Source organism: Seriola lalandi, unplaced genomic scaffold (genome assembly GCF_002814215.2).
Source record: "Seriola lalandi dorsalis isolate HSWRI2012SDOR001 ecotype SW California unplaced genomic scaffold, Sedor1 jcf7180002054979, whole genome shotgun sequence".
NCBI classification, from domain to species: Eukaryota; Metazoa; Chordata; class Actinopteri; order Carangiformes; family Carangidae; genus Seriola; species Seriola lalandi.
Window position 1 is genome coordinate 663,097 of NW_019525529.1, and position 25,350 is coordinate 688,446.

Here is a 25,350-nt window from a genome sequence, read left to right on the forward strand (position 1 = left end):
TAATTTGAAATGTAGTGATTTATTTCATGCTAAAGCTTGATCAATATAAACCCCCAGAAAATAACAGTAATAAATACAGCAAATCAGTCATGATACAGAGATAACAATTTGCACTTATTTAAAAAAAAAAAAAAAAAAGTAATAAAAGAGATATGAAATTCAATTTCTCAGACTGTGGAGTGATTCAGTACATGTTTATCTCAGCACTTACATACATCTGTTGAGATAAGGATGAGAAGTTAGAGATAGAGTGGATACATTCATTGTATTTAGTCAGTTATTTATCCACAGCAGTTGAGTCATCAGAAGTTTCAGCACAAAAGAAAGAAAAAAAACAGTTATAATTATAAATAGATAAGTATAGAGTGGAGATTGATGTCTGGGAGTGTCGCCTGTGTTTCATGCAATCCCTGGACAGCAGATAGTGATTTACCCCCCCCCCCCTTTTTTTTCACAACTACAGTAAATCTACACTGAAGTACAATTAAGAATAGGAGCTGTAAATGACAGGCCTTTTCCACAGGGGGGTTTGATTGCATATCTATAAACTGACACCATTGTAAAATACAGGATTTCGATACTCTCCACAAAGATTTCATGTGTACAATTCAAGAAAAACATTGATTGTTTCCAGTGTCTTGTAATCTCTAACTAGGCCCGTTAAGGTACAAAGGGAGACGCACACCACTCTCAGTCAAACACCAAGGAGGGCAACGAGAGGGTACCTTTCCATTAACTATACTCTCCGATATATAAATGCTTCTCAGGACTTTTTAAAAACTCATACAGTTTGTGGTAACAACAATCGGGCCCGTCTTGTACAAAGTGCTGAAAACACACCACACGATCCTCTGAAAACTGGCAGCTGAATACACACCCTGCTTAGACATTTTGTTCCACCTCAGCATCACACTTTGGTTTTTCTCTCAAATTCGATTCTCTCACACACACATACACACACACACACACACACACACAAGCAGCTCTAAAAAAAAAAAATTCAATCAGTAGTACGAGCATGAATTTTGACTCTGAGAGCTGACAGTGTGACACAAGACTCAAGAAATGTTCACACACCAGTAGCTTAAAAATCAACCCAACTAACTCCGACCACCTTTATATGTATGTAAACTACACCGTAACTGATGATGTGCTTGTAGCGTACTGCCCCCTGCCTGTGTACCAACAGTGCAAGCAGCATTTTAGTGCTTGGTAAACCCCAGTTCAATCCAAGTTTACCCATCAATTTGTTTGAAGGTAGTGTTTAGACAACTGTATGTCTCAAGTTCATTAAGGTAAAACAAGTGAAACTAATGTTAAGTGGAAGGGAGAGAATGACTGCTTCTGTCTGGTTGTACTTGTTGTTGCCACTACACCACTTGCTGGCTGCACAGCTCGTAATCAAATCAGCTGAGTGGCACTGGAGCAACGTGTTTGCTAACAGTGTAAACATAAGGCTGGAGTAGTACCAAGTTTTAAGGAGCTTTCTGTGGCTCTGGACCTTCAGCATTCAAAGACGGGAAAATGGCAACCGTCTGTGGAGAAATGTACATGGGATAAGAGAGGGAGGAGGGAATAAAAGAGCTATGAGATGGGGAGAAAAATGAGAGAAAGACAGAAACTAGTGGAGGAAAAAGAAAAAAGGAAATAGGCAGAGAGAAACAGCAACAGATCCAAAGAGAGGCAGCTGTCCAGGCCCCGCAAGGCCCATCCTCCCACTTCAAAATCTCTTCAAAAGGACCACAGAAGGGCCCATCTCCCTCTACCCATCCATCCTCCATCCACCCCTCCGTCCCCCTGTGGATACTTTCCGTCTGCTGAGAGACGATATGGCCCAGTGACTAACACACACCCACTGAGGGGATAATTCAATGGGCAGCATCTGGGCGTCTGTCTGTGTCCTGCTGCATGGTTCGTCTCTCAGCGAGTACACAACACAGGCGCCTACACACACACACACACACACACACACACACACACACACACAGGCGCCTAGACACACACACACACACACACACACACACACAGAGCTCATTAAAAAAGACCAACCAAGCAGAGGAGACAGGGGACAATTATCAGAATCAGTCAAGTCAGAACCAGCCTCCAAGAAAATCAAATGAGACACACAAAACTCTCAACTTTCCTCAACGGAAACTTAATAGACACACTCACACGATGTGCAACAACATGTTCGACATACTGGACCCTCTGTGGGACGTTTCGAAGGCAAAGTACCTTGACTTAGTCGTGATGACGGCGGTCACAAGCCCCAACTCAACACCTACACTGTACCTTTTTTTTGGGACATTTTTTTTAACTTAACACTGCTGCTCATTTAATTCCTCATACCTCCATACTGAGGGTTTGAAATGTTCTAAATCCCCTTTTAAGTCTACCGTAACACAAACTGTCAGCTCAGGTACGAACACAAAACACCAGACTTGAAGTTTCAAGGATTTCTCAAAAGCTGTAACAACTCTTACAGCAAATCAGCAAATCGTCCTATTCTCTTATTTAATTAACCAGTTTAATTCAGTCTCATTCTGTGTCCAAGGCCCGGTCACGCTACAAAGTGTCACTGCGAAATTCATCTGCCTTTTAATGTGAAATATGTGGTAAATAGCTTTCAAAATTTCTTGATTTCATAGGTTTTCAATTAACTATCATATGATAAAACGAAGGCATAAATCATCAGAAATCAAAAAATATTTGGCATTTTTAATTGAAAAGGTTTGAAACAATCAAATATCAAAATAGTTACCAATTAGTTTTTATTAAGTAATTAGTGGACTAATTGTTGTAGCTCTGGTAGTGATTACTCGCAGGGCTACTTCTACAGCTGGCTAGCAGACCAGGACAGGCTAGCATTAGGCAGTAAAGGAGCTCTGGACTAGACCATTTACTCCCCCTGATATTTTCTTCTGTACATCATGTCAACAAGCTAAGGGCTTGTTAACTGGAAGTTAGAAAGCTCATTACTTCAGTTGCTGAGTTCACACAGTATTTTCAAGAGACGCATTTGTACCATTGACTCGTGCCTCGTGACTTCAAACCCTCTTTTGAAGAGCAGTCATCTGAGGAGGTCAAATAAAACTGCACGGTGTGACACAGCTAATAAGCTACAACAGCTTCCTCCATTTTCAGTTCCCTCAAATTATTGGTCAAGTTCATCAAAGCTGAACTTGAGGTGATGGATATGAGCTTATCTAGCTATCTACGTAATGAGCAAATCTTATGACACTGATTCCATCGGAATTAACTGATTTTGCCACAAAATGTTGGCTCTTCAACATGTTGGTGTGACCGGGCCTTTCAACAGAGAAAAGGCAAATTAAGTCATCAAAACAAGATGGTTAGGGTGTTTGTGTTTGCAAAACTGCTCAAACATAGTTCTTTGGTACATTCAATTACCCAATGAAATGTAAGCGGCATTGATATATAGTTAAAGACCTTATAATGGAATCATATACATAAAAAAAAAAGATAAGTAGTATGAATATTGAATACCTGAGAAAGACTAAAAACAAGTTAAAAAATATGCCATAAATTGAGGCTTGGGGGTTAAAAAAAAAAAAAGGAGCTAAACTGTAGTTGAAAGAGAGAAGAGACTCTTTGTTCAAAGGCTCGGCGGTTCTCCTCACAACATTACATTCAGTTACATCAGCCACACCTTGTTTTTCCTTTCTAATTTAGCCATCGCCCACTCTGATCTAAAATAAAAAGGGGAGAAACGCAGCAATCAAGGCTCTATCCTCCCTCCATCTTTAGAAGTGTTAAGTAATATGTAAAATGTACACATACACATAGATAGACACACATTCTCACACACACACACACATACACACACTCTCTCTGTGTTGATTTCCGTTGGACTTATTCACACGACTAAAGCCGGCTCTCGTCTTTGTAGCACCAGCTGATAAGTCTCGTTAAGGCCAGCTCGTTAGGAGAGGGCCGTCTCCGTGGCAACAGCTCGGTGACATCATGTCTTGTTGTGCGACGTCCACTAAACTGGACGTCATTTGTCAGTAGTAGGACATGTGTGTTTTTTGGTTTGAAGAGTCAGTCGAGCAGCATGGCTTGGTTCAGCCTCAGGGTGATGAAGAGGGGGAGTGTGCTCAGTTTCAGGCCAGATGTGTTCTGCAGAAAAACACCTGCCTGATTTTCAGTCTCCGTCCCCTCTGATGTGACATCTCAGAGCATTTCCAGAGTGTGTTTGTAAGATAAACACACACACGTTTCCACACGTCTTCTCTGCAGCATGTCTGCCTCAGTAGAACTTATCATCGATGCGGAAGTGCGGCCTGGTGACATCATCAGGGTTCAGGAAGACAGATATGGATTTCCCAGGGTTCTCTGTGACCAGCTGCTGCAGTCGCTGCGCCAGCTTGTCCTCCGAAGGCGAAATGATGCCATTGGCTGGGTGATGCCCGGGAGAGCCGTGGCCGTTGGTGCTAGCTGTTAGCTCCTTCTTCAGCTGGCCCGCCTGCTGGGCCTGGTCCAGAGCTGCCCGCAGGTGCTCGCTGGGATCTGAGCGCACGTGGGCCAGTTTCCTGGCGACCAGCAGCGCCTGGCTGTCAGTCAGGTGCTCCAACATGTTGCACTGGGGCAGGAAGTAGTTTGGGCAGTTTTTACCAAGGATGCAATGAGCCAGATCATCTAGGAGACCCAGGAGGAGGCGACCGGGAGTGTCAGCGTCAGGGCAGGACAGGTAGGCTGCAGGAAGTCGGTCACAGGCCCAGAAGAGAAGCGTACGCAGGTGGTAGAGGCTGAGGCCTGTGCGGGGACGAGCCAGGATACGAGACAGTACGGCCTTGGCTGCTTGGAAAGCCTGGGCCATAGGGAAGGGGATGCACTTCTTCAACTGAACCTGGGAATAACAGAAAGAGACGAGCAATGAGTCAAGTAGAAGCAGGATTAAGGACATAGTGATAAACTTTTTAAAAAATCAAGAGACGGAGGAATAGAAAGGGAAGAATAATTACAAAGAAGTACACAAAGAAAAGCAGATGGAAACATTGCACTGATGCTTTAAACCTATTACAAAGTGGCACCAGACATGACACCACAAAATAAGTTACATTCACAATCCTCTCACCTCGCTGCGTGAGAATGCCAGCCTCCACTCCCTGTCGGGCCGACCACCCAGGGGGGAGCAGCAGGGCAGCAGATAGAAGCCAGATATTGCCTCCTCCTCTGTGATTTTACCGTCCCAAAAGTGGTTGGCAGTCAGCCAGCCTTGGGCCACAGCAGGCCAGCCCCGAAACGACACCACAGGCAGCAGGTCGTACAGCACCCGGCTAGAGCCTGCCTGCAGGGAGGAGACGGTGGGGGAATAGGGGGAATATTAGAACATCACTGAATCTGTCCTGGATTTCTATTCCTCTTACAAACATGTTGCTAATTGATTTCTTGAAAATTATTTTAACATTTGACTACAACCTGATTTCACTTATGGATTCAGACATAATGATTTATCATCATTTCAGCACGGGAATAAGGGCCACCTAATCTGTACCTGGAGGATGATGGTAGTGAGGGGTCCATTCCTCTCCAGGCGGTCCGGGGTGGGGATGCCTCTCTGGGGGCTACGTCTCAGCTCCTCCACGGCCTCACTCACCACCCCCCAGAACCAGTCTGTCACCAGGGTGGGAGAGAAGTAGCATCCATCCAGAGACTGAGGAGAACCCAGGGAGGGGATGGAGCCTTTACCTGAGGAGGGAGAGGAGAGGAGATGTCAATACAAACCAGCTGACAACAAACAGATTAGCCAAAGTCACCAGGCAATGAAAGCATTTGAACTGTCAATATCAACCAGTGTAATGTACTTTTTTAGTCAGAAGATTAATACTATCCAAAAGTTTCACGGTCTCTATGGAAACCAATTCACCAAAGACCCTGTTACACAAGGTTTTTGAAGTTGTAGTATAAAAACATTACATTGATTCTCTATTCTTTACTCTTCAGACTAGTTTGTTATCAGACTCTAGATTTAAAAGGGATAAACTGCAAAACTTTGCCCAGGGTGAGAGGCAGATAATGTGGGTTCTGACTGATAAGGAGACGAGCAGATAATGAGTAACTCAAACTAAACGGAGGACATGTTCATTTGAAGTTCAACAAAAAAATAGTAGGATTAGTGTTTAGTATGCAGAGTAGTGTGTAGTATATTATCATACTTGTACGATAATTCAGCTCTTTGTTTGATGTATGATCAGAATTTTCTTAAACTCTGTAAATGTACAATCATTTTGATGTCATAGTCATGCCATAATCATGAAACGGCTGATATGGGACCAACCTCATTACTCATTGTCTGTTAACTATTTCAGTGATCTAATAACATCAGTCAGCACTCCCAGCCTCCAAAAAAACTGACTGTTTTTCACAGCTTTTCTTTATGATACTTTCATGTCATTTATCTTCATTTTGTCTTTGGTTTTTGGTAAAAAATAGCTGTAACTGTTAGCATGTCCTACAGCCAAACAAAAAAACAACTGGCCCGTAGTCGGAGCCTGTTGCAGTCGACTTCATCAACAATCATGGATGTATTGTGAAATGCAGTACAGCCTTTGGCACAGATTCATGTAGATTGCCATCTCAGTCTGTGTGTAATAGTACAATAGTACCTACCTTCCTACCTTAATTACCACTATTTTTACAGTACTTACGTTTTTTGGGTTTGAAGCATCTGGCAACACTGATGCAGATTAAAAAGTCAGGACTAATTTTACCTGAACTCACCTGTCTGCGCAAATGGATAATTCTGCTAAACCAGCTGTGTGGCTACCCTTCCTATACAACAAGTCACTGCATTAAGGCTGCCATTTTTTTGGTGGATTTGTACTTCTTTCCCATTTTGGACATGGATTTAGGATATTTGGACTTGGGCAGGGTATTGCCACTGATTTCCCAAATAGATTCAATTCCAATTCACAAGGTCATGATTCGATTCAGTTTCAAATTCATATTTCAGTGTAATACCAATGATGCTTGGATATGAATGAGGTTCTCAGAGAACTAATGCTGTAAATTGTTCCTCTAACCTGGTGCATTATCAAAAATATTAATGTTTACATGAAGAATGCACACAAAGCTTTTACATTAATGCACTTTCTATCTAACATGACCAACAGTTTAGACACACATCTGAAGAAATGATAGGTAGATAAATAATATGTGTTGCTAACGTACTGCAAAGCACCGGCTACAGAGTGTATGAACAGGTACGCATGGCTTCTTCTTGCACATCTTGCATTCGGCTTTACTTTTCTCCAGCTCTTTGCTGTCTTCATAGTTCTTAAAAGCAAAGTGCAACCACACATCTGCCTTTAGATTTGTCGGTGCCTTCAATGGAGCATCATCTGCCATTTTTTTGTCTCTTCACGTGACCTGATCTCGTTGCACGAGAAGGATGGTCACATGAGATGAACAGTTACAGCTTCACACGTCCAAGGGAGACTGTAAAAGGCTCATAGAAGATCAATCTTGGGATTTTCTGAATCGATATCGGATTATTCAAATAAAGATCGATTTGAATCAGAGAATCTTTTTTTTTTTTTTTTTTACCCAGTGCTAATTACGAATATGGCTGTTGGTGACAGTAATTGAGGATATTCTCGATACTACTCTAATTTAAGAATAATGCTGAAACAATTAGCTTAGTTGAACGATCAACAATTAATCGATTAAGTTTATCATGCAAAATTTTGCTCAAATGTGAGGGTTTGTTAAATTCTCTGTTTTATATACAGTATATACAGAAAATTTTATATATTTTATGGATTATTGGAAGATGTTACCTTGAGAAACATAATGCATGACCTATTGAACTATTAATCACTTATAAAAATAATGGTGCGGCCCTCAAGTAGACCTTTGGGTACCTGTAGTATTGAGTTTACTAATAAAGTTGAAGAGAGGTGCCAACGCTGTGCTGCAAAGAATAAAAATTAGAATTTAAACTCAAAACACCTCTGCCCTTTTTTTAACCTTTCGGTAGCATTTTGCTGTGAAACGTACATTCTGTCAACTAAACCACGCCGTCCTGCCACCACAAACTCAGTAACAATACAGTAATATCCTGTGGGAAATGTTCTGATACAACCAAGAAATGTATTTTCACAATCTGCTCAAAATTAAAGAGATTCATATCAATAAATGTCATTACCTTTTCTCATCTTGGAAGTTTCATACTTGCGAGCGCGCGGCAGATTGATGTCGCAGTGCAATCTCCAAGCAGCCGAGTAATCTTGAACTTTTCGATTGTTAAGTTACACTCATAAATGTTTCAGCGTTTATTTCCTGGGGAGGTTTTCTCGTTTCACCTATCTGAGGAGTTATACGAACGCGGCCTCCGCTGCAGCTTGCCAGGCAAAATTGCTTCACAACATCATGCGTCATATTATCTGAGTGAAACATGAGCGAAATTCAATCAGCTCCGCTTCCTTCCACCCTGCTCTGCCACACTACCTTCCACACTTGTCTATTCCACTCCTCTTTCCGCTCGTCACTTATCTCTTCATCTTTCTATGTTATATTCTTGATTCTCCATCCTCCTTCCACCTTTCAGTTTGTCCCTTACCTCCCATAACATCCCTGTATCTTCTTCTTTTTGTTCGTTCTTCATCCAGTCACCTTTTGTTCCCCCTTTCCCTCGCCCTCATGATCCATTTCTCCTTCACTGTTCTTCCAGTGTCTATTCTGCTTTATCGACTTACCCATTTCTCCCTCTTCCTCCTCATCTTCCTCAGCAGGAAGTCCATTCTCCTCCTGGCAGCAGATGCTCCAGCGCGACAGGATGTTGGAGTCGCAGAGGCGGAGGCTGAGCCATGAGTGGCAGGGTGGGGAGTGCCTCATGTCCAGGGTGACAGGCTGGTTGCGGTCATGGAGCTTCAGGGCGGGTACCAGCAGGGTGAAGTCCAGGTCAAAGTCGGCCCCTTTGGCGTAGTCCCCCAGGTCCTCAGGGTTGAGATCCAAGACCCCCTCCCTGGCTCCGCCTGACAGCAGCAGGTACTCGTTGGCCACCGGGAGGCGCTGGTCCACTTTCTGGACTAAGCCTGGACGGGGTAGAGGGAGGTGAGAAAGACACACATAAATCATTCACACTCAGCAAAATTTATATTCAGACACATTTGTGCGTGGAAATGTGTTTCAGCAAATGGGCAGAAAGGTTTTTTAGAAGTTTAGAAGTTTTTTTTTTTTTTCTTGCTCACAGATGAACACGCATCATAACCTCAAGAGAACGCACATCAGCTCCGGCAAACGCGCTGGGACAGAAAACAGCAGTCCGGCTTAGTTTGTTTTGAGAGGTGCTGCATATATTTATGAGTCTGAGCCGCAGTAATATTGATATACAAGGAGGAGTGTGAAATTAACAGCCCCCTCAGTGACCACTGGTCTAGACACTAATGATAATTTCAGTGGCTCGCCTACATGTGTGCTCAGCCAAGCCTTCATTTCAGCTCCCAGACACTCTGTAGTCTCGACAAACAATATTCAACTACACCATGATTGACAGAAGGATTTCTGTCTGTTATAGATCAACACGAAGTTTGGTTAGGTAAATGCAAAGTACTGGGGACATAGAAAATATCACTATAAGGAAGTTTGATGTGGCGAGAAATAGGAGCAATCAGCCAATCGTCTTGTTATATTCTTATTATATTTCAGACATTGCTGCACTATCAGTTTCCCAAGTGCTAAAAAGCTGTCCTCGCTGTCCTCTCTGCACAGTTTATATGAGAGAAACTTGCCTGCAAATCCCTTTATGGCTACTTAGCTGTGTTGTAAACTTCCCAGGCTCTGGGCCCATGGGAGCCGCAGCACTGGAGTCAAGTAAATTATGTTTTTCCAGCTTAAAAGAGCAAACCTGAAAAAGACCTGATCCTAAAGCCAAACCTGTGCTGGTCCAGAGCTAACTGCTAGTTCTACTATAGGTCAAAGGTAAAAAAGCACTGGCACTTCAAAACCCTTAGCAGGGGGAAGAGATTGTGGGAGCTTGAGCTTGAGTGTTTATCCCCTCCAGGGCAGTTAAGTGGCCGCAGAAAGCTGGAACGGGGGCATCAGACCAAGCCGGCAGGCCATGGCCGGGGGTTCAAAGCTGCTAACATGATTCCTCTCATCCAATTACATGGGCACACAACCTTGGTGGCAGGATGCCATGTGATGTTTTCATGTAGAGGCATGTGTGAGTGCCTAGATGTGTTTTTTTTTTTTGGATGTGAGGATGAGTCATAAGGAAAAAGCGAGATAAAAAGGAAAAAGCTACTGATAAACACAAATAGAAACCCATTCCTGGTGCTTCCAGTTTTGGAAGTTTTAAGTGATAAAAACTATTGAATGTAAGGTGGTTGATTTGGCTTTGGCTACTTCATCCTTATGATTAGTGCTAAAAGTTTCCATTTTAATTAATTATGACCAGCATATCATGGTCTAACTGAGGATCATATTCCTTCACGAGAGCAGCATCCCCCAGACTACCACACAATCGTTTGCTGCTCCACATCAAAATGTAGAACAGTTTGATGGAATACAGAAACATAGGTGGGAAACAGGAGGGAAAACATCAAGAGAATGAATACGAACAAGCGGCTAAAGTGGGAGACAAAGTCAAGTGTGCTGATGAGGATCTCTGTGGTGCTCTGCTTTGAAAAGGGAGAAAAATGTGCCTCCTTTCACACCACCATAGTGGGAAGTAGTCAAAGAGAAGAGGACAAAATAAAAAGCATGTGACAGAGCGTCTTTGGATCTTTGCATTTCTCAGCAGAATCAGCTCATCTCCCACCACAAGCTCCATTCATCTCCTGACTAGACTACTGCAGCTCAGTCATCAGCTGAGAGCTCCCACCGAACTTTATCTAGAGTTCTGCAGATCCTCAGGATCGTCAGCCTGTGAACCCTCCCATGACATCTGCAGGAAGTCCTGGTAGCATTCAACATCAAATATGTAAGAACTGTTTCACTTTATCAAAGTGCTCCTACTTTTAAGAAAATACCTCAGTAGAGATGAGAATGAATATGTAGAAAATTACTTTCTGGTGTGCTGTAAATCATGGTGAGTGACATATCCTAACGATCCTAACCAACCGTTATAAACACAGTGATCAGACCGAGACGCCACCTATCAGCCCCACTCTACCAAAATAAATTCAATGTAACTCATTGCTTCAAGTGCAGCCTTCAAGACTTTACACATCTACACTAGATGTACAGCATACACTCAGTAGTAATTTTATAGGCACAGCTAGCTAAAAGGAATGCGGTGGAATACAATAACTCCTACACTTAAAAAGGTTACAATGTTCATGGGGGCACAGGTCCCCCTTGCTTTTCAAAATCATATTTTTGTCTCCTGCACTTCTACAGTTTCAGACTGATTTAGTCAGTGAGCTCTCCCTCTACGGTGTCTTCTTACTGTCGACCTATCAAAACACCACGAGGAAGAAGAGGAACTGATGATAGGCTCCAGGCTGTATTCGGTGATTACATGTACTCACGGTGATATTAAGTTTCTGCAGCTGTAAGTCGTTTCACTTCTCAGACCACAGAAAGGCTACACTAACCCTCTGAAACGGTGGAGCAGGCTGAGAGGAAGCTCTGCAGACATTACAACTCCTCACCGTCCCCTGCCTGCTTTAAAATGATGATGGTGATGATATTATCATTATCATCATTATTATTAGTAGTAGTAGTGTTATCAATAAAGTTTTTCAGGATTAGTGCATTAATACTACATCTACCACAATAACTGCAAGTCAGAGATTCTGTCGGGTATGTTTAAATTACATTTAAAAGATGAAAATTTAAATTCCAAATAACATTAAAAAATGTAAATATTAAATTGCACTTAAAATTTAAAATTACAGTTAAAAAAAATTACATTTTAAATTACATCTAAAATTTTTAAATCTACATTTGAAAGGTCAATACTACTCTCAGAGCTTCACTTCTCTGCTCCCCTTACTTATTAATGCACCGTGTGGACCAAAATTTCATGTAATGTCCCCTCTTGTCTCTTGAGCAGCACGACACGCTGTGTAAGATGATTAAAAACAACAGAGGAAGTTTAGGGTGATCAGACACATACCTCAACAATCAGTGACAGAGAGCAGGCAACAAATAACAACTTCAAAACATGAATCTTATCTGATCAATGAACATTTTTTCGTCCCTATGTTTATCCTTTATATTTCTGCTTCATCAGCATTCAAGATATTCAACGCCATGTAAATAATTAACTAGTTGGGGCAGATGTGCTGTGGCTTCACGAGTTGCAAAAAGTGCATCATATTTTACTCATCTCTCCTCTTTCTGAGGTGAGTGTTTGTGCATGCAACGTGCGAAACAAATTATGACCAATCCACCATCAGAACTTGAAATCTGTTAAGCTGGTGAGAGGGAGAAAGACGAGAGAAAACGCTGGATGGGCAGATCAAAGAGAGGAAGAGAGGGAAGAAGACAGTGTCAGAGCGAGGAACGGATCAGAACGCCAGCCAAAGGGCAGCGAGTTTGAAGCTGCGACTCCTCTGATTTGTTTGGTTTTTATCTGCCACTGATAAATTAGGTCAAATAGGCGAGGAGGAGGAAAAGAGTGATGAAAAAGAGAATAAAGAGCATCTTATCTCTCCAGCAGGGGCTTCAGTTAGAGAGAGAAGGGCAGAGGGAAAACTGTATCAATTAGCAAGGCTTCTCCAATCTCCACACTGGCTGCCAGAAGTTTGAGGTTGTTCCAAGGAACACAATCTACTTTTTAATCCAAACTCTCAAATCAACACTCGAACGCTTCTTCGCTGGGCATCTGCCAGCGAGCGCGCACACACGCATGGGTGCACACATGAGCACACGCCAACACATATGCCTGTAGACACACACAGTCTGAGAATAGAGCTGGAATGGAGACAGTCTAGGCTGGTTTCACAGCCACGGATTAAACCTAATCCTATAAAAAATGTCTTTTAATATAGATTTCCATTAGAGGGAAGTTTTTCGTTACAAGCTATTTTCAGACTAGACCCAATTCCATGTCTGTGAAACGAATATTGGTTCCTCCATCAGTCTCAGTGTGTGCTGTGAGGAAAGTCTACCCCCACACACACACACACACACACACACACACACACACACACACACACACACGCACACACACACACACACGCATGGCAACCCAGTGTTTCTATTAAAACAGATAAATGCTGCAGATGTGGGAGCGTTTTTCTTCCACCCATTTATCACTTGGGCATTTAACCAAGATTATGATAGAAAAAGTATACAAAAATTGTAATCATTTTATTATTTATTTTTTAGGCAAGTTGGCTGAGCAACAATAAGATAATAAAAAGAAAACAACCTTTGTGTACCATAATACAGGAGAAGAGGTTTTATTCTGGCACATTGAGCCACAGTAAAAATCATGAACCAAACTCTCAAGGTTAAAAATCATGTGTGTTGCAATCAAGGAGCAATCATGATGCTGCAAGAGTCTTTGAAATGACCTGCTCCAGGAGATGAGCCTGGGGGAAAATTCAATATCTGAATTTAACATCAATAAATCATCACAACTTTAATCCTGGGAGAAAACTGTGATTACCATAAACAAACACCAGAGAGATCTGCTGATGCTGCTGCTACTGACCTCTACACTGTATTTTACTTTAAGTAAAAAAAAAACCAACTTTAAAATGTCTAAAAACGACTAGACCTACTTTTTTTTCTTAGTTGTGTACTTGCATTATCCCAAATGTCTCCAGCAATTTTCAAAACTAGAGAAATATGTGATTTTAATCATGGTAACGTTACGTTTTATTTGGTCACCTGTCAATGACGTCATATCCCCTTTGTGCATGCATCGATGCTGTGGTTGTCTACCAGAAGATCAAAATTGACTTTCATCTACTTTTAAGCCACATTTTTAAGATACACTTCTATTGCATATTTTAACCAGATGAAGGATTTTAGTCATTGGACATCTGGATCTTCAGTTATCAGAGAAAAAAGCCAGAAAGCCAAAAAACAGCAGCTCAGCTCCGAGACATCCTGTGTCTGCCGAAGAGTGTCGGTGAATCACAGATTTTTGATTGTGAAATTGCTTTATTCTGCGGTTCTACTGGTTTTAATCCCCTGGTCTGTTTGTTTTGAAGAAGAGGAGACCTCTGTGGATAATTCAGCTCCCTGTAAAAACCCTCTGAACGCCTGACACTGAGGGAATCAAACCGGGAGAAGTTGACGGCAATAGTGGTGAGACAACAGCTCGCATGATCCCCCACTATAATGTTACCCAACGCTGTCTTTTCTTATTGTTTTGTTCGAGAGACCCCCTAACCCAGAAGTTACATACTGTGTGTTTAAATACAGAATCTTTACTATTCTAGCCACGAGCTGTTCTAAATGCATATTTGCTGTCCTTTTGGAGACTAAAAGCAAAAAAGGATGGGTAGACAGATATGCTTTACAACTAAGAAAAATGAAGGAGATGGGAAATGTGGTCCAAACTTTGAGAAACAAATGAATTCATATATACATATATAGCAGGGCTTTCCCTTTACTCCATTCAGAGGGACAGACCACCCTCTCACCCTGCCTAAAAATATTAAAAAAAAATACATCATGAAACAGTCATATTTTAAAAACTAATTTACTATGATTTTAAAATCAATAGATGTATTTTCACAAGAGCACCATGTTGCCATCTGTCTTGGGAGTTTGTTAACAATTCAATACATAACTGCGATATTACGCACTGGTGTATTGAACAACATCAGGCCATTTGGCTGTGAAGTCCCTGGTACTTCAATTTTTATCATTGCTTTATACTGAATAGCATAGTTATACTTCCCACACATTTTTAACACACACCTACAGGGATACACAAACTATACTAAACATTCACATATACTATGTATACTATACTCATGGGTGCTTTTAGACAGGCATCATTCAAAATGAATCTACAAAGTGACAATGCTGAGAAATTCCCTGAGGCAGAGCAGCAGCACCATCATGAGAAAAATGTCCTTTCTCATCACAGCCGGAGCAAAGTGAGAATATTCCTCCACACACCTCCGGTTTGATAGACTCCAGAAATAGTTCTGTAAATCTCTCTGGAAAATGGGATTCCTCTAAATAAGCTGATGACTTCTATGTGTTGCTGTTGCAGGAGAGAGAGAGAGAGAAAGAAACTGTGCTTCTGTTCAAAAACTAGGATGCGCTAACAACTGAGAAGTAGGTAAAACTAGTAATCACATTCTGCATGCATTTATTTTCAACATTTGTGGTGCAGCACGAGGCTGAATGTGCGGGAGCCCACAGAGGAGCTGACCATCCCACATGCATTTATGCACTTCCTAGAGCCTGAGAACAGTGTACTTTCATGGTCCTGTTAACGGGTACACAGACTAAATAATGGCTGACATTTAACCTTTCACTACCCACGGTTCCGCCTGCGGAGGTAGGCACTGCTGGTAATATGAAAAGTTATATAAACATGAACATGTAATATAAATACCGGTACATTAGACTCTTGTCTTTGTGGTTATTGTGGTCATTTTCATAAAGAACAAACTGTAGTAAAAATTACCTTGGAGCTATTTTAGATGCTAAATAAGAAGCAACAGCCAGCAGCCGCTTAGCTTATTTACTTAGTTCACTTTAGAAAAAGTGTTAAAAAAAAGGAAAAGAAAAAAAAAGGTCACATTGAGGATGCAAGATAACCAGTGGAGATTCAAGACTCAAGCCCTGCTTTCAGCTTTTATACTACACTAAGAGAGTAGCGTCTTCTCATCTAACTCAGCAAAAAAGAAAGTAAGTTTTTCCAGAAATGTCAAACTATTTCCTCAGAAACCTCAAGTCAAAATTCATTGCAAGGGTGTAAGAGTAAAAAATACTCCACTCGTTTTAATTTAGTTGGACCATCCCCAAAGGCAGGGGCCATGTTAAAAGGCTTTTAACTAATTTCTTTCCCCATAAAAATTCAGTTTCACATCTAGGTGCATTTAATGTCTGTACCTGCCCTCTGACTAATCTCACAGTCCTCAACACAAACCGTGTTGACACGGTGAGCACATGTTCCCATTAAAACCCTGCTCACACAGTCATGGTGCTCTACTGTCAAGATGCTCAATTGAGCAGTAATGACAGTATCACCAATTCAAATATAGATGCTTTGGACAGATTGAGTAGTAAGTAGCTCCACTGGAAGTCACAAACTCTTGATTCAGGGCATCTTAAAGGATGGCATGTTGCCTATCTCAAAATGAGATTCACAATTGTTATTTCACATCCTCTACCTCTGTGTGACCTTCCTGTTATTCCAGATAATAAAACTCTATTACAGCAGCAGAGCATGCCATAACAATAATCTTAAAAGCAACCTCATCCTAAAAGGAGCAATTCAATCCGTTACAAATGACTCCTGACTAATATAGTCTCAACCGGATGTTATCAGTGCTTTTTCAACCAGCGCTTCACCTCGCACGCTAATAGCAGGATTAATCCCAGACAACCCAAAGGTGAGCCATTCCGCCCGCTCGTTGTTTATGAATTCATATGAAGGCAGGAGATTAGCTCCAAAATGGGCCTATTAGAAGAAGAGGAATGAAGAAGTTTAAATTTAATCAGGTCGGGGGGGGGGGGTTAGATCACTGAGCTAGGCGTTTGTGTGTATGACAGTGTGCGACTGAGTTTAATACAAAAACAGGGCTGAGAGGGATGGCAGACATTTTGTGTCTAAACCACCTGCAGAGAGAGAGGTTGCAGGAAGCTGTCAGTGTCTTCAAGCTCCCCGCTGCTGCTTTGATGCCAGCTACTCTGTGATACCATGTCCTGACAAATGACAGGCAATTATCACTTAAAGAAAAAAGTGCCATCACGGGGCGTCGTGTAGCGTAGTGGTTTAAGCAGGCGCCCCATGTGTAGAGGCTACAGTCCTCGTTGCAGTCGGCCCCGGTTCGAATCCCGCATCGGACGGCCTTTCGCTGCATGTCATTCCCCCTCTCTCTGCCTCCCCGTTTCCTGTCACTCTCCACTGTGCTGTCCATTAAAGGCATAAAAGCCCAAAAAAATATACTTTAAAAAAAAAAAGTGCCATCAGAGTTTTGCTTTCACATTTTACATCTGTGGGCTGCTTGGCAGACTCGTCTTTCAAAAACCCCTGTATAGCTGATCCTTGACCTGTCCTGACGTTGTGCGTTTCCGAACTGCACTGTGGTTCCGTTGCTTCACAGTGAGCCGAGTCCTGGACTGCACACCCTGCACGCTCTCATGTTGAATGGGAGGGCCGGTAGAGAGACCGACACAACAGGACCGGTGTAAACTTGGATTTGGAAACTGGATTTTTTTTGACAGTCAATCAGCCCACCAGGATTTGTCCCGGTATGGCTGACACCCGGTCCGACCTGGGTGGTGCACATAGTACACCGGTGGTTGGAGTAAATATCAAAGTTCAGGATCTAACTTAATGTCAGCTTTTCTCCCTCTTCTCTTTCTTTTTCTCTCTCACCCCCTCTCTCCTTGGCCAGGTGTTGCCATGTGCATCCACTTTATCCATCATTTCAAATTAAAAGCCCTTGCGACTTCATGACGTTGCAGCGGCATCAGTAATTTCTCAGCTGTAGGCCACCGCTGCACAATCTATACAAGGGAATCACTGGTGTATTTGTCAATCTCACACTCACCAACTGATGGTGCACCAACATTCCCCAACACATTATGATCAACTTTTTAAAGGATTACTGAAAGGTGTCACAGTGTGAGGTGTGTAGCAAACACACAGATTTTTAAAAAGATGTTTTCCAGCAACTCAAGACAGCTCCAGCCTGCACGTAAGATACTGTTATCAGCTGACAGCTACTACCAAAATGATTCCTTCCTCTTTGCCTGGGGAATACTGAAAGTGTGATTATGAAAGAGCAAAAATCACAATGTCAGCCTTGGTTATTAAAAGACGGCAGATAACATGTCATGCAATGTCGAAACACCTCTTATTTAACATGCCAAATTCACTGAGTCATATTTAATCAGATACAATGAAAGACACTTAATGAATGATATGATGTGATGTCAGTCTGTGGCCATGTTCAGAGAGGACACTGCTGTGTTGTGTTTAAGTTACAGACAGTTGTTGGTTAATTTGTTACAGAGCCTCTTCTACCAGAGATTTTGAACTCAGCTAATTAAACATCAACTAAATTGTGTTTCCCTTCTTATTCACTGATGTGCCAGCAATTAAGATTTAATGCTGCTAAATGCCAAAAAAGGTGTCAGTGAACAACAATGACCATCATTTTTCGCAGGCAAGATGTTTATCATCTGTGCTGCTTGGCACTTGTGCGTCAGCACTGATGAAAACTGAAGACAAAACAAAGCCTAAATAATCAAATATTTCACTCATCTACTGTTGCAGTGCCATGAATCTGGCCTGGCTGCCAGATGAAGACAGACTCTCAAATCCAAACTGGCATTAACAGAGAATTAGTCATCCAGAGCAGCCATGTTGGCCCTGAATCCAAGCCTCCGCTAAAGAACTACTGCTCGACTCTGAGCATCAGTACGGGGCCCTCAAATGAGGCAGGAAGTCACAGCGGCGGAAACAGCATCCAGCTGTGAATCAGTCACACAGGAGTTCACTAGCGTTAATGGGCTGGAGTCAAAGACCGGCCAGACGCTGTGTCGATCCAGAAAGCCAACAGCAGGCCTGGCTAAGTGAGCTGCCTTCCCAAAGAGGATGAAGTTGCCACTCTGATGGTTAAAATTTAACCAAGAGGGATTTTTTTTTATACCCAAAATAAAATATGCATAATATCATATGAGAGGTTGTGCAGCCACCGAAAAGGTCAGAAAACTTTGGGAGAAGCAATTTAGTGCCAGATAAATGCACCCAATATTAAAGTCTGCAGTGCTCTGCTCTGACTGACTTGTTGCAAGACTGTAAAAAGCAAAACAAAACCTACAGAAAATAAATCGGTCTCTGCAGGAATTCTGCACTTTCCAATATTAAGGGTTGCTATTTTGTCAATATTACAGTGAAAAATGGTCCAATTTTCTTAATCACTATAGGAGCTTTACCTACCAGGGTTGGACAATATGAGGATAAACACCATGAGACAACTGAAATGTGTCAACATGCAGATTTGTCTATACGATTTATACCAAGGCAGCTAAAGCTTTCATATACCATTATTAAACCTATAATGATGACTGGTGAGTTACTGAAATGTTTTATCGCTTACTTTAATTAATCATGACGATAATTCATTGTGAAATAACACAAAAAAGTTTGTAGACTGTACCTCTATTTCTGGTAGGAATAAACTGTGAAGTCTTTTTGAGCCACAGCAACCACAGAAAAATCTGAGACTCTAGTGGGACTGATAAATATGCAGGCCTTTCATTTATCATCACTCATGCACACACAAACACAGGCAGGCTTTGTTTTGGTTCTTCATTGTTTTGTTTTTCCATTTTTCATCACAGTTAAAGGTGAACTTTTGACTGGTGCCTCTGCTGACCTGAAAGACACCAACTCACCCTTCCCTCTCTCTCTCTCTAAACGCCTCCACTTGTCATTGTTCAGGCCTGAATGTGAATACCATTAAGTGGCTTAAGTGTGAGGAATAGTGGAAAACAAAGGGACTGATGAAGGAAACCCAACAGGAAGGCAAGAAGTGGAGGTCACTGCAGGACAAATAGAAGATATGGTGAAGGAAACCTTTTCAGTAGCAGATCATAAAGGAGAATTTTTCTATCTGTTTCCACTTATCTGCATCTGACAGCTGAGTGAAATACTTAATGCTGCAACCGGTTATTTTCTTGTCTGAACTGATAAAAATATAAAAACATCTGGGCTGAGACACAACAGCGCTCATGACTCTTTAAACCTGGATCAAAAGTATCAATTCTCACCGACATGAGGGAGCGGAGGAACTCTGAACTGAACTCTCTCAAGCCGGCTAACAAACTTTAAGATCTGAAAAGTTGGGTCTAGGCTGCGTCTGGGCCTATCACCAGATCCTCTGCTTCACTGGCAGTTCGGATCTATTTCTGCCTTCATCAGACTTTTGTTTTTCAAAAGATATATACAGTAGCCCCCACCGTGCTTGCCTGAAGGCAAACCACAGTGTTTACTCAAACGCAGGGTAAATAAGAGCCTCTTCTTGGATCTGTCAGCATGTGAAAAAATTCACTGGGTGTACTGTGTGTGTGTGTGTGTATGTGTGTGTGCGTGTGCGTGCGTGTGTGTGAGAGAGAGAGAGAGAGAGAGAGAGTTTAATCTCTTTTCTCTTTCCTTTTCCCCGACAGTGTGCAAAGCCCAGTGGGGATCCCTCTGCAGCTCAAACTTTATAAAAGCCTGGCAAAAACAGCCACAGACACTCGTGTTCAGCATCCACACACACACACACACACACGTACACACGTATACGTATACACACACACACACACACACACACACACAGACACACAGACACACAGACACACAGACACACACACACAAGCACCTGCAGCAGTGACGAGGCTCCTCCAGCAGGCCGGCAAACTGTAACAAAGCCCCTCCATCAGGAGGATGATATTTGCTTTTCAGTACTGCCTTTCATCCTCCGCAGGGCCATGAGAGGCATAGAGCCGCTAATGCAGCTACCACCGCATACTTGACTTGATATTTCTAGATTCCAACACGAACCATCTCCCTCTGTTGAAAGCACCAAACTTTTTTTTTTTTTCCCCCTTTCACAGTCATTGCTGTCACAGCGAGCGGTGAGGCGCAGGGTATGAAAATACCAGCAAACCACTGGTGATTATGCCGACAGAAGCTGCCTTGAAAACTAAAAAAAAAAAAAAAGTTACCAGGAGATTCTCAACCAAGAGGGAGTGGGAGCATACAAAGGGCTGTGCACCCGAATCATGAAAAATGAAATCCGAACAAAGGGAGAAGCAGAAAAACAGCTAAAAAAAAAATAAAATGAAAAAAAAATAGAAGTTTGCACAGAAAAAAAGAATCTCTACTTGTATGTGGTGATTCAATAAAATAAGAAAAACAGTCCTGGGTACTATTTTGACTTGTGTGATTTCTCCCTGGGGTGGAGGCAGCCTGTTTCATGAAGCTATTTCAGATTGATGAGAAGACTGAAGCAGAGCAGAAGCATGAGCTGCCTGTCAACCACTACTTATTTGACAGGAATAGTAAAACTGTTTGACAAATGGAGACGGAAAGAGAGGACTTGCAAAAATGTGAAACTGGGGAGTAAAATCAGAAATCAAAGTGAGATGGAGAAGAGCTGAAAGAGAAACACACAAAACTTTCAGGGTGCTGACCGAACATGCTGCGTTTTCAGCTTTCCACTCACAGACTGACGGCGACATGAAAGAGCAGGGATGACAGAAGACAGCAGGGAGGGGGCAGAGTGCCACCTATTGGACAGATGAACACACTTCACTTTTTACTCACAGCTGACAGTAAAACAACAATCAGATTGAGACAGCCTTGTGTCTCACTCATTCTCAGTATAAGTCAGCAGCAGAGCCATGCAGGATGAACATATGAATCATATTAATGTGTTTGAATTCCAAGATTCAGAATCAAATATTACAAGTTGTTACATCCACACTGCCACAAAATAGAAACCTCTAATTTGCCATAACAGACCTGAAAGAAAAACGACGTGTCTGTGTCTGTCAGAAGATTAAATTGAACATATTGTACCTGATCCATCATTTCAATGCAGATTAAGTCTAGTGTTAATCGTGTCTGTCACACCTGCTGTCTCACAACCTGAGTCATAAAATGGGTCTGTTAAAGAGAACTGTGTCCTATCCCATTTAAATGAAATCATGCAGCTTTGTCCTTTTGGCCTAAATGAAATTTGATGTCAGGAATGTGCACGTCTACAAAAATGTGCACTCAGGTCCAACAGGTTGAGTAGAATAAAGTCTCAGAAATGAGCAAACGATCTCTACTGTTTTAAATGATAAACACTTCTTATCAAGCTGCAGTGTAGCTTTGAATGTTTCTGTTAGCTCAGTTCTGCTGGTTGTTGACCATTTTTTATCCCACCAGACAGGATCTGTCCAGGACTTTACATCAAATACAAACTTTTACTGGAGAGTAAAATAAAAAGCAGGAGGTGAGGGAGCTTTCAGCAAAGCAAGACTCATCAATATGAGAACATTTCAGTGTATTGTTAAAGCCCCATGATACACATTCATCAACCCAAAATACATATCCTCTACTGGATACTAACTGAAGTTCTCTCCTCTAGCCAAGAAACTATATTTGAACACACACCGAAAGATAACTAGTAAAAACAGCTTGATGATTTGGAGTTGGCCATACAATTTGTTCCAGTAAAAAGTTGTTAAATAAAACGTTCTGTACTAGCACAGCTCACTGCATGTTAAGGCCTGCCCTTTAGCCAACTGACCAGAGTGTGGTTGTACTGGGCAGCTTCCAGGTGAGAAAGTGGTGAGGGTGGAGCAAGGTGTTCCTGGAAAACATTGCTCATTGCTTTAGGGGAAAAAGCCCTGGTGTAAATAAACATAAGTACATACATACATTTGCTTGCTGAGAAAAGGCAGCAACAGAAGCAAATCGTTCACTAGTTCAGTTTTATCTGTGTTAAGATGATGTAAATGGCACAAGCACATAGATACACACAAAGCATCAGCTGTGCAGTGGGATACGCTCTTATCTTCCACCATGTAACTCTGCCTCCACAGCTACTGTAAAGTATATTAATAGTTAATTGATAGTAACTTTAACTCCAGGCAATAAATAATTACTGTCCCACAGGCTTATACTGCATTAAAACCACACTCTATTAAAATTATAATGGAACATATTATATATACTGTAACGTACTGTTAACTTTCAATATCCAAAATACAATACAGTTTGTGTTTAAAGTGGTGAGATTTGAGGGCATTCAGATGGTCCACAGCAAAATGAATATAATTAATAAATATTTAATTTCAGTATTATTGAATTTATGATGCATAGGTCCGAGGAGAGAATAAACTCTACAAAGGTCAATACTGATCATCTGTAATCTGTGATACAGGGGGTTTTATCCAGTGTTATTGCAGGCATACCGAGCATGTTGAAGATGAAGTCCTTAGCTGTGTGAACCTCTAAGGCGGTCTGGTCTCCAAACTCCCCCTGCTCCAGTACAACCAGCTCAGACACCTGTGCCGACAGCTGCTCCAGGGTGGCCCCCGATCGGAAGTCCACCTCTGACAGCTTCTTGGTGGGGGCTGGGGAACGCGGAGCCACAGCACTCATCAGGGACTCCATTTCTACAACCCTGTGGGGTGAGGTGAAGAAAAGAGAAATCATTTTAGGGTTGTTAGCCTACATGTCTGGCCCCATTTTCATGGTTAACACGGTCAAAATGGGTCCCCTGAGGTATGAATTATGCTGTCACAGTGCCAACTAGAAGGCCCATGCCCCATCCCTCCACCAAGTTCGGTGCAAATCGGTCCAGTAATCCTACTTACAAAGAAACAAAGAAACAAAATAAACCCACCAACATCAGACGTGGGTGAAAACATAAACCTCCTTGGCAGAGATAATAATAACTACTGGTTTTACACTACAAAAAAATATGTGTTTTCATTTGAACTGTTTACAGGATGTGAGGTACAGCCTGTGTCTAGACTGAGCCTTCTTGTTTTCATTGCTTTATAATGCTTGCCTTGTTTTCAACAGCATTGTGTGAATCATGAGACTTTGAGGTACACTTGTAAAGGATCACATCAAAGAACAACTAACATTAAATTTTAATAACAGAAAATGTGATGCTGATGCGGCAGCAATTACAGACTTGACTGCCAAATACTGAAAGCCCCAAAATACACTGACTAGTAAGAGCATGTGTGTATTATTCCACTATTCTCTGTTACCAAGTCGAATCCAATATGAGACTGTTTGTAAAACATATATACATTCTGACACTATGAAGAAAATTGCACATCAAAGCAGTTGTTTGTTAATATAACTTGTAATTTATGATCATCAAAAGTACGCTATTTATCAGCCTCAGGGGAGAGGATCAGAGGAAAGTAATCCTCATGTAATCAGTGTTTTTAAATGAGACTTTTGCAATGATGCTTATATTTGAATCACAGCTATAAACCAAACAGATCGCTGTCTTTTTCTTTTTTTAAACATTAACAAAATAAGACTCCTACCCTGCTTTGTATCCCTGCATGTCTAAAAGGGTGAGTTAGTCGAGTCATGCATTTTGAAAGGGGTTATAATGCACTTTACGTAATGTTGTGCATACCAGGGCTAGTCTTGAAAGATTTAACGTTAAGTGCAAAGGAATTATATTATTGGTATGGTGTACTGTTAAGTAGACAGAGTATATTAAGTGGCTATTTGTTTACATGTTTAAATAATTGCATGAAATAGTATGCCTTAAAAGTAACAAGCCAAGAAGTTGTAATGTAAACAAAGTTCAGTCGAGTGGAATGACAACATGGCCTCTGCCCCACCAAACTAGGTCAATTAGCGAGCGTGCTCCCCTGCTTCTAGCTGCTAAGCTAATAGCCGTTCAAATTAGCCATCTTGCTGTCTGACAGTTAACATTAGATAATGAGATAATTCGTAAAACACTAAAAAAAAAAATGAGCCTGGGCTGCATTAGACAGATTTCTGTAACTGCTGTACGTCGGTATAAGAAGACCATTTAACTTGCAGTGATAAGGTCGGTGACGTGCCTCGCCCACAGTCAGCTAATTTCTTTTATTAGCTGATATTAGCCAACTAGCTGTATCAAATTAGCATGCTAGCTAACATGACAGGTGGGGACAGTGAAGACAAGTGCAGCGACACACGCCCGCGCACACAACCACACACACACACATTCACACTAAAATCTATAGATACACACACACGCACGCACACATACGTTCACCCACATGCACTCAGCTCGGGTCTCGTTAGCTTGCGAGTCGCGCATCAAATTATTAGCTATCAGGCTAAAGCTGTCAAATATCGCAAACAGACACACACCCTTTACACAGTGATGCGAGGGAGTTTCTTCGCTATCTTCTACGTTTACTGTTATTGTGATCCCTGTGTTTTAATCCGCCTTCTTCAGCTGTCATTTCCAACAGGTCCCAGGCGCCACCTTCCCCCTGGCAACACCGTCCCAGAAATCATGGTCCTACTCAGAGGATCCAGGGATTAGTAGTTTGTGTGGCACGCACGCCCCACATTACAAAACTACAAAAGGATTTGTGAGGTCAGCTTTATGAATAAAACTGCGCCCGTGTCCTCGAAAAGAAGATAAGGCAGAGCTGAGGTGTAGTAGTAGCAGGGCAGGGCGGTTTCACGACTGCACAGCCAGTGTTTTGATGCAT

At 41.9% G+C, this 25,350-nt stretch overlaps 1 protein-coding gene across 1 annotated transcript; it reads right to left on the reverse strand.

The window, feature by feature from the left end:
* tmem102 (transmembrane protein 102) lies at positions 1 to 25,350 on the reverse strand. Its single transcript, XM_023396606.2, has 6 exons — positions 25,001 to 25,350; positions 23,077 to 23,288; positions 8,721 to 9,059; positions 5,519 to 5,712; positions 5,099 to 5,311; positions 1 to 4,870 (listed from the first exon to the last, which is right to left on the reverse strand). The coding sequence occupies exons 2-6, from the start codon at positions 23,276 to 23,278 to the stop codon at positions 4,271 to 4,273; spliced, it is 1,548 nt and encodes a 515-aa protein (XP_023252374.1). The 5' UTR covers positions 23,279 to 23,288; positions 25,001 to 25,350; the 3' UTR covers positions 1 to 4,270.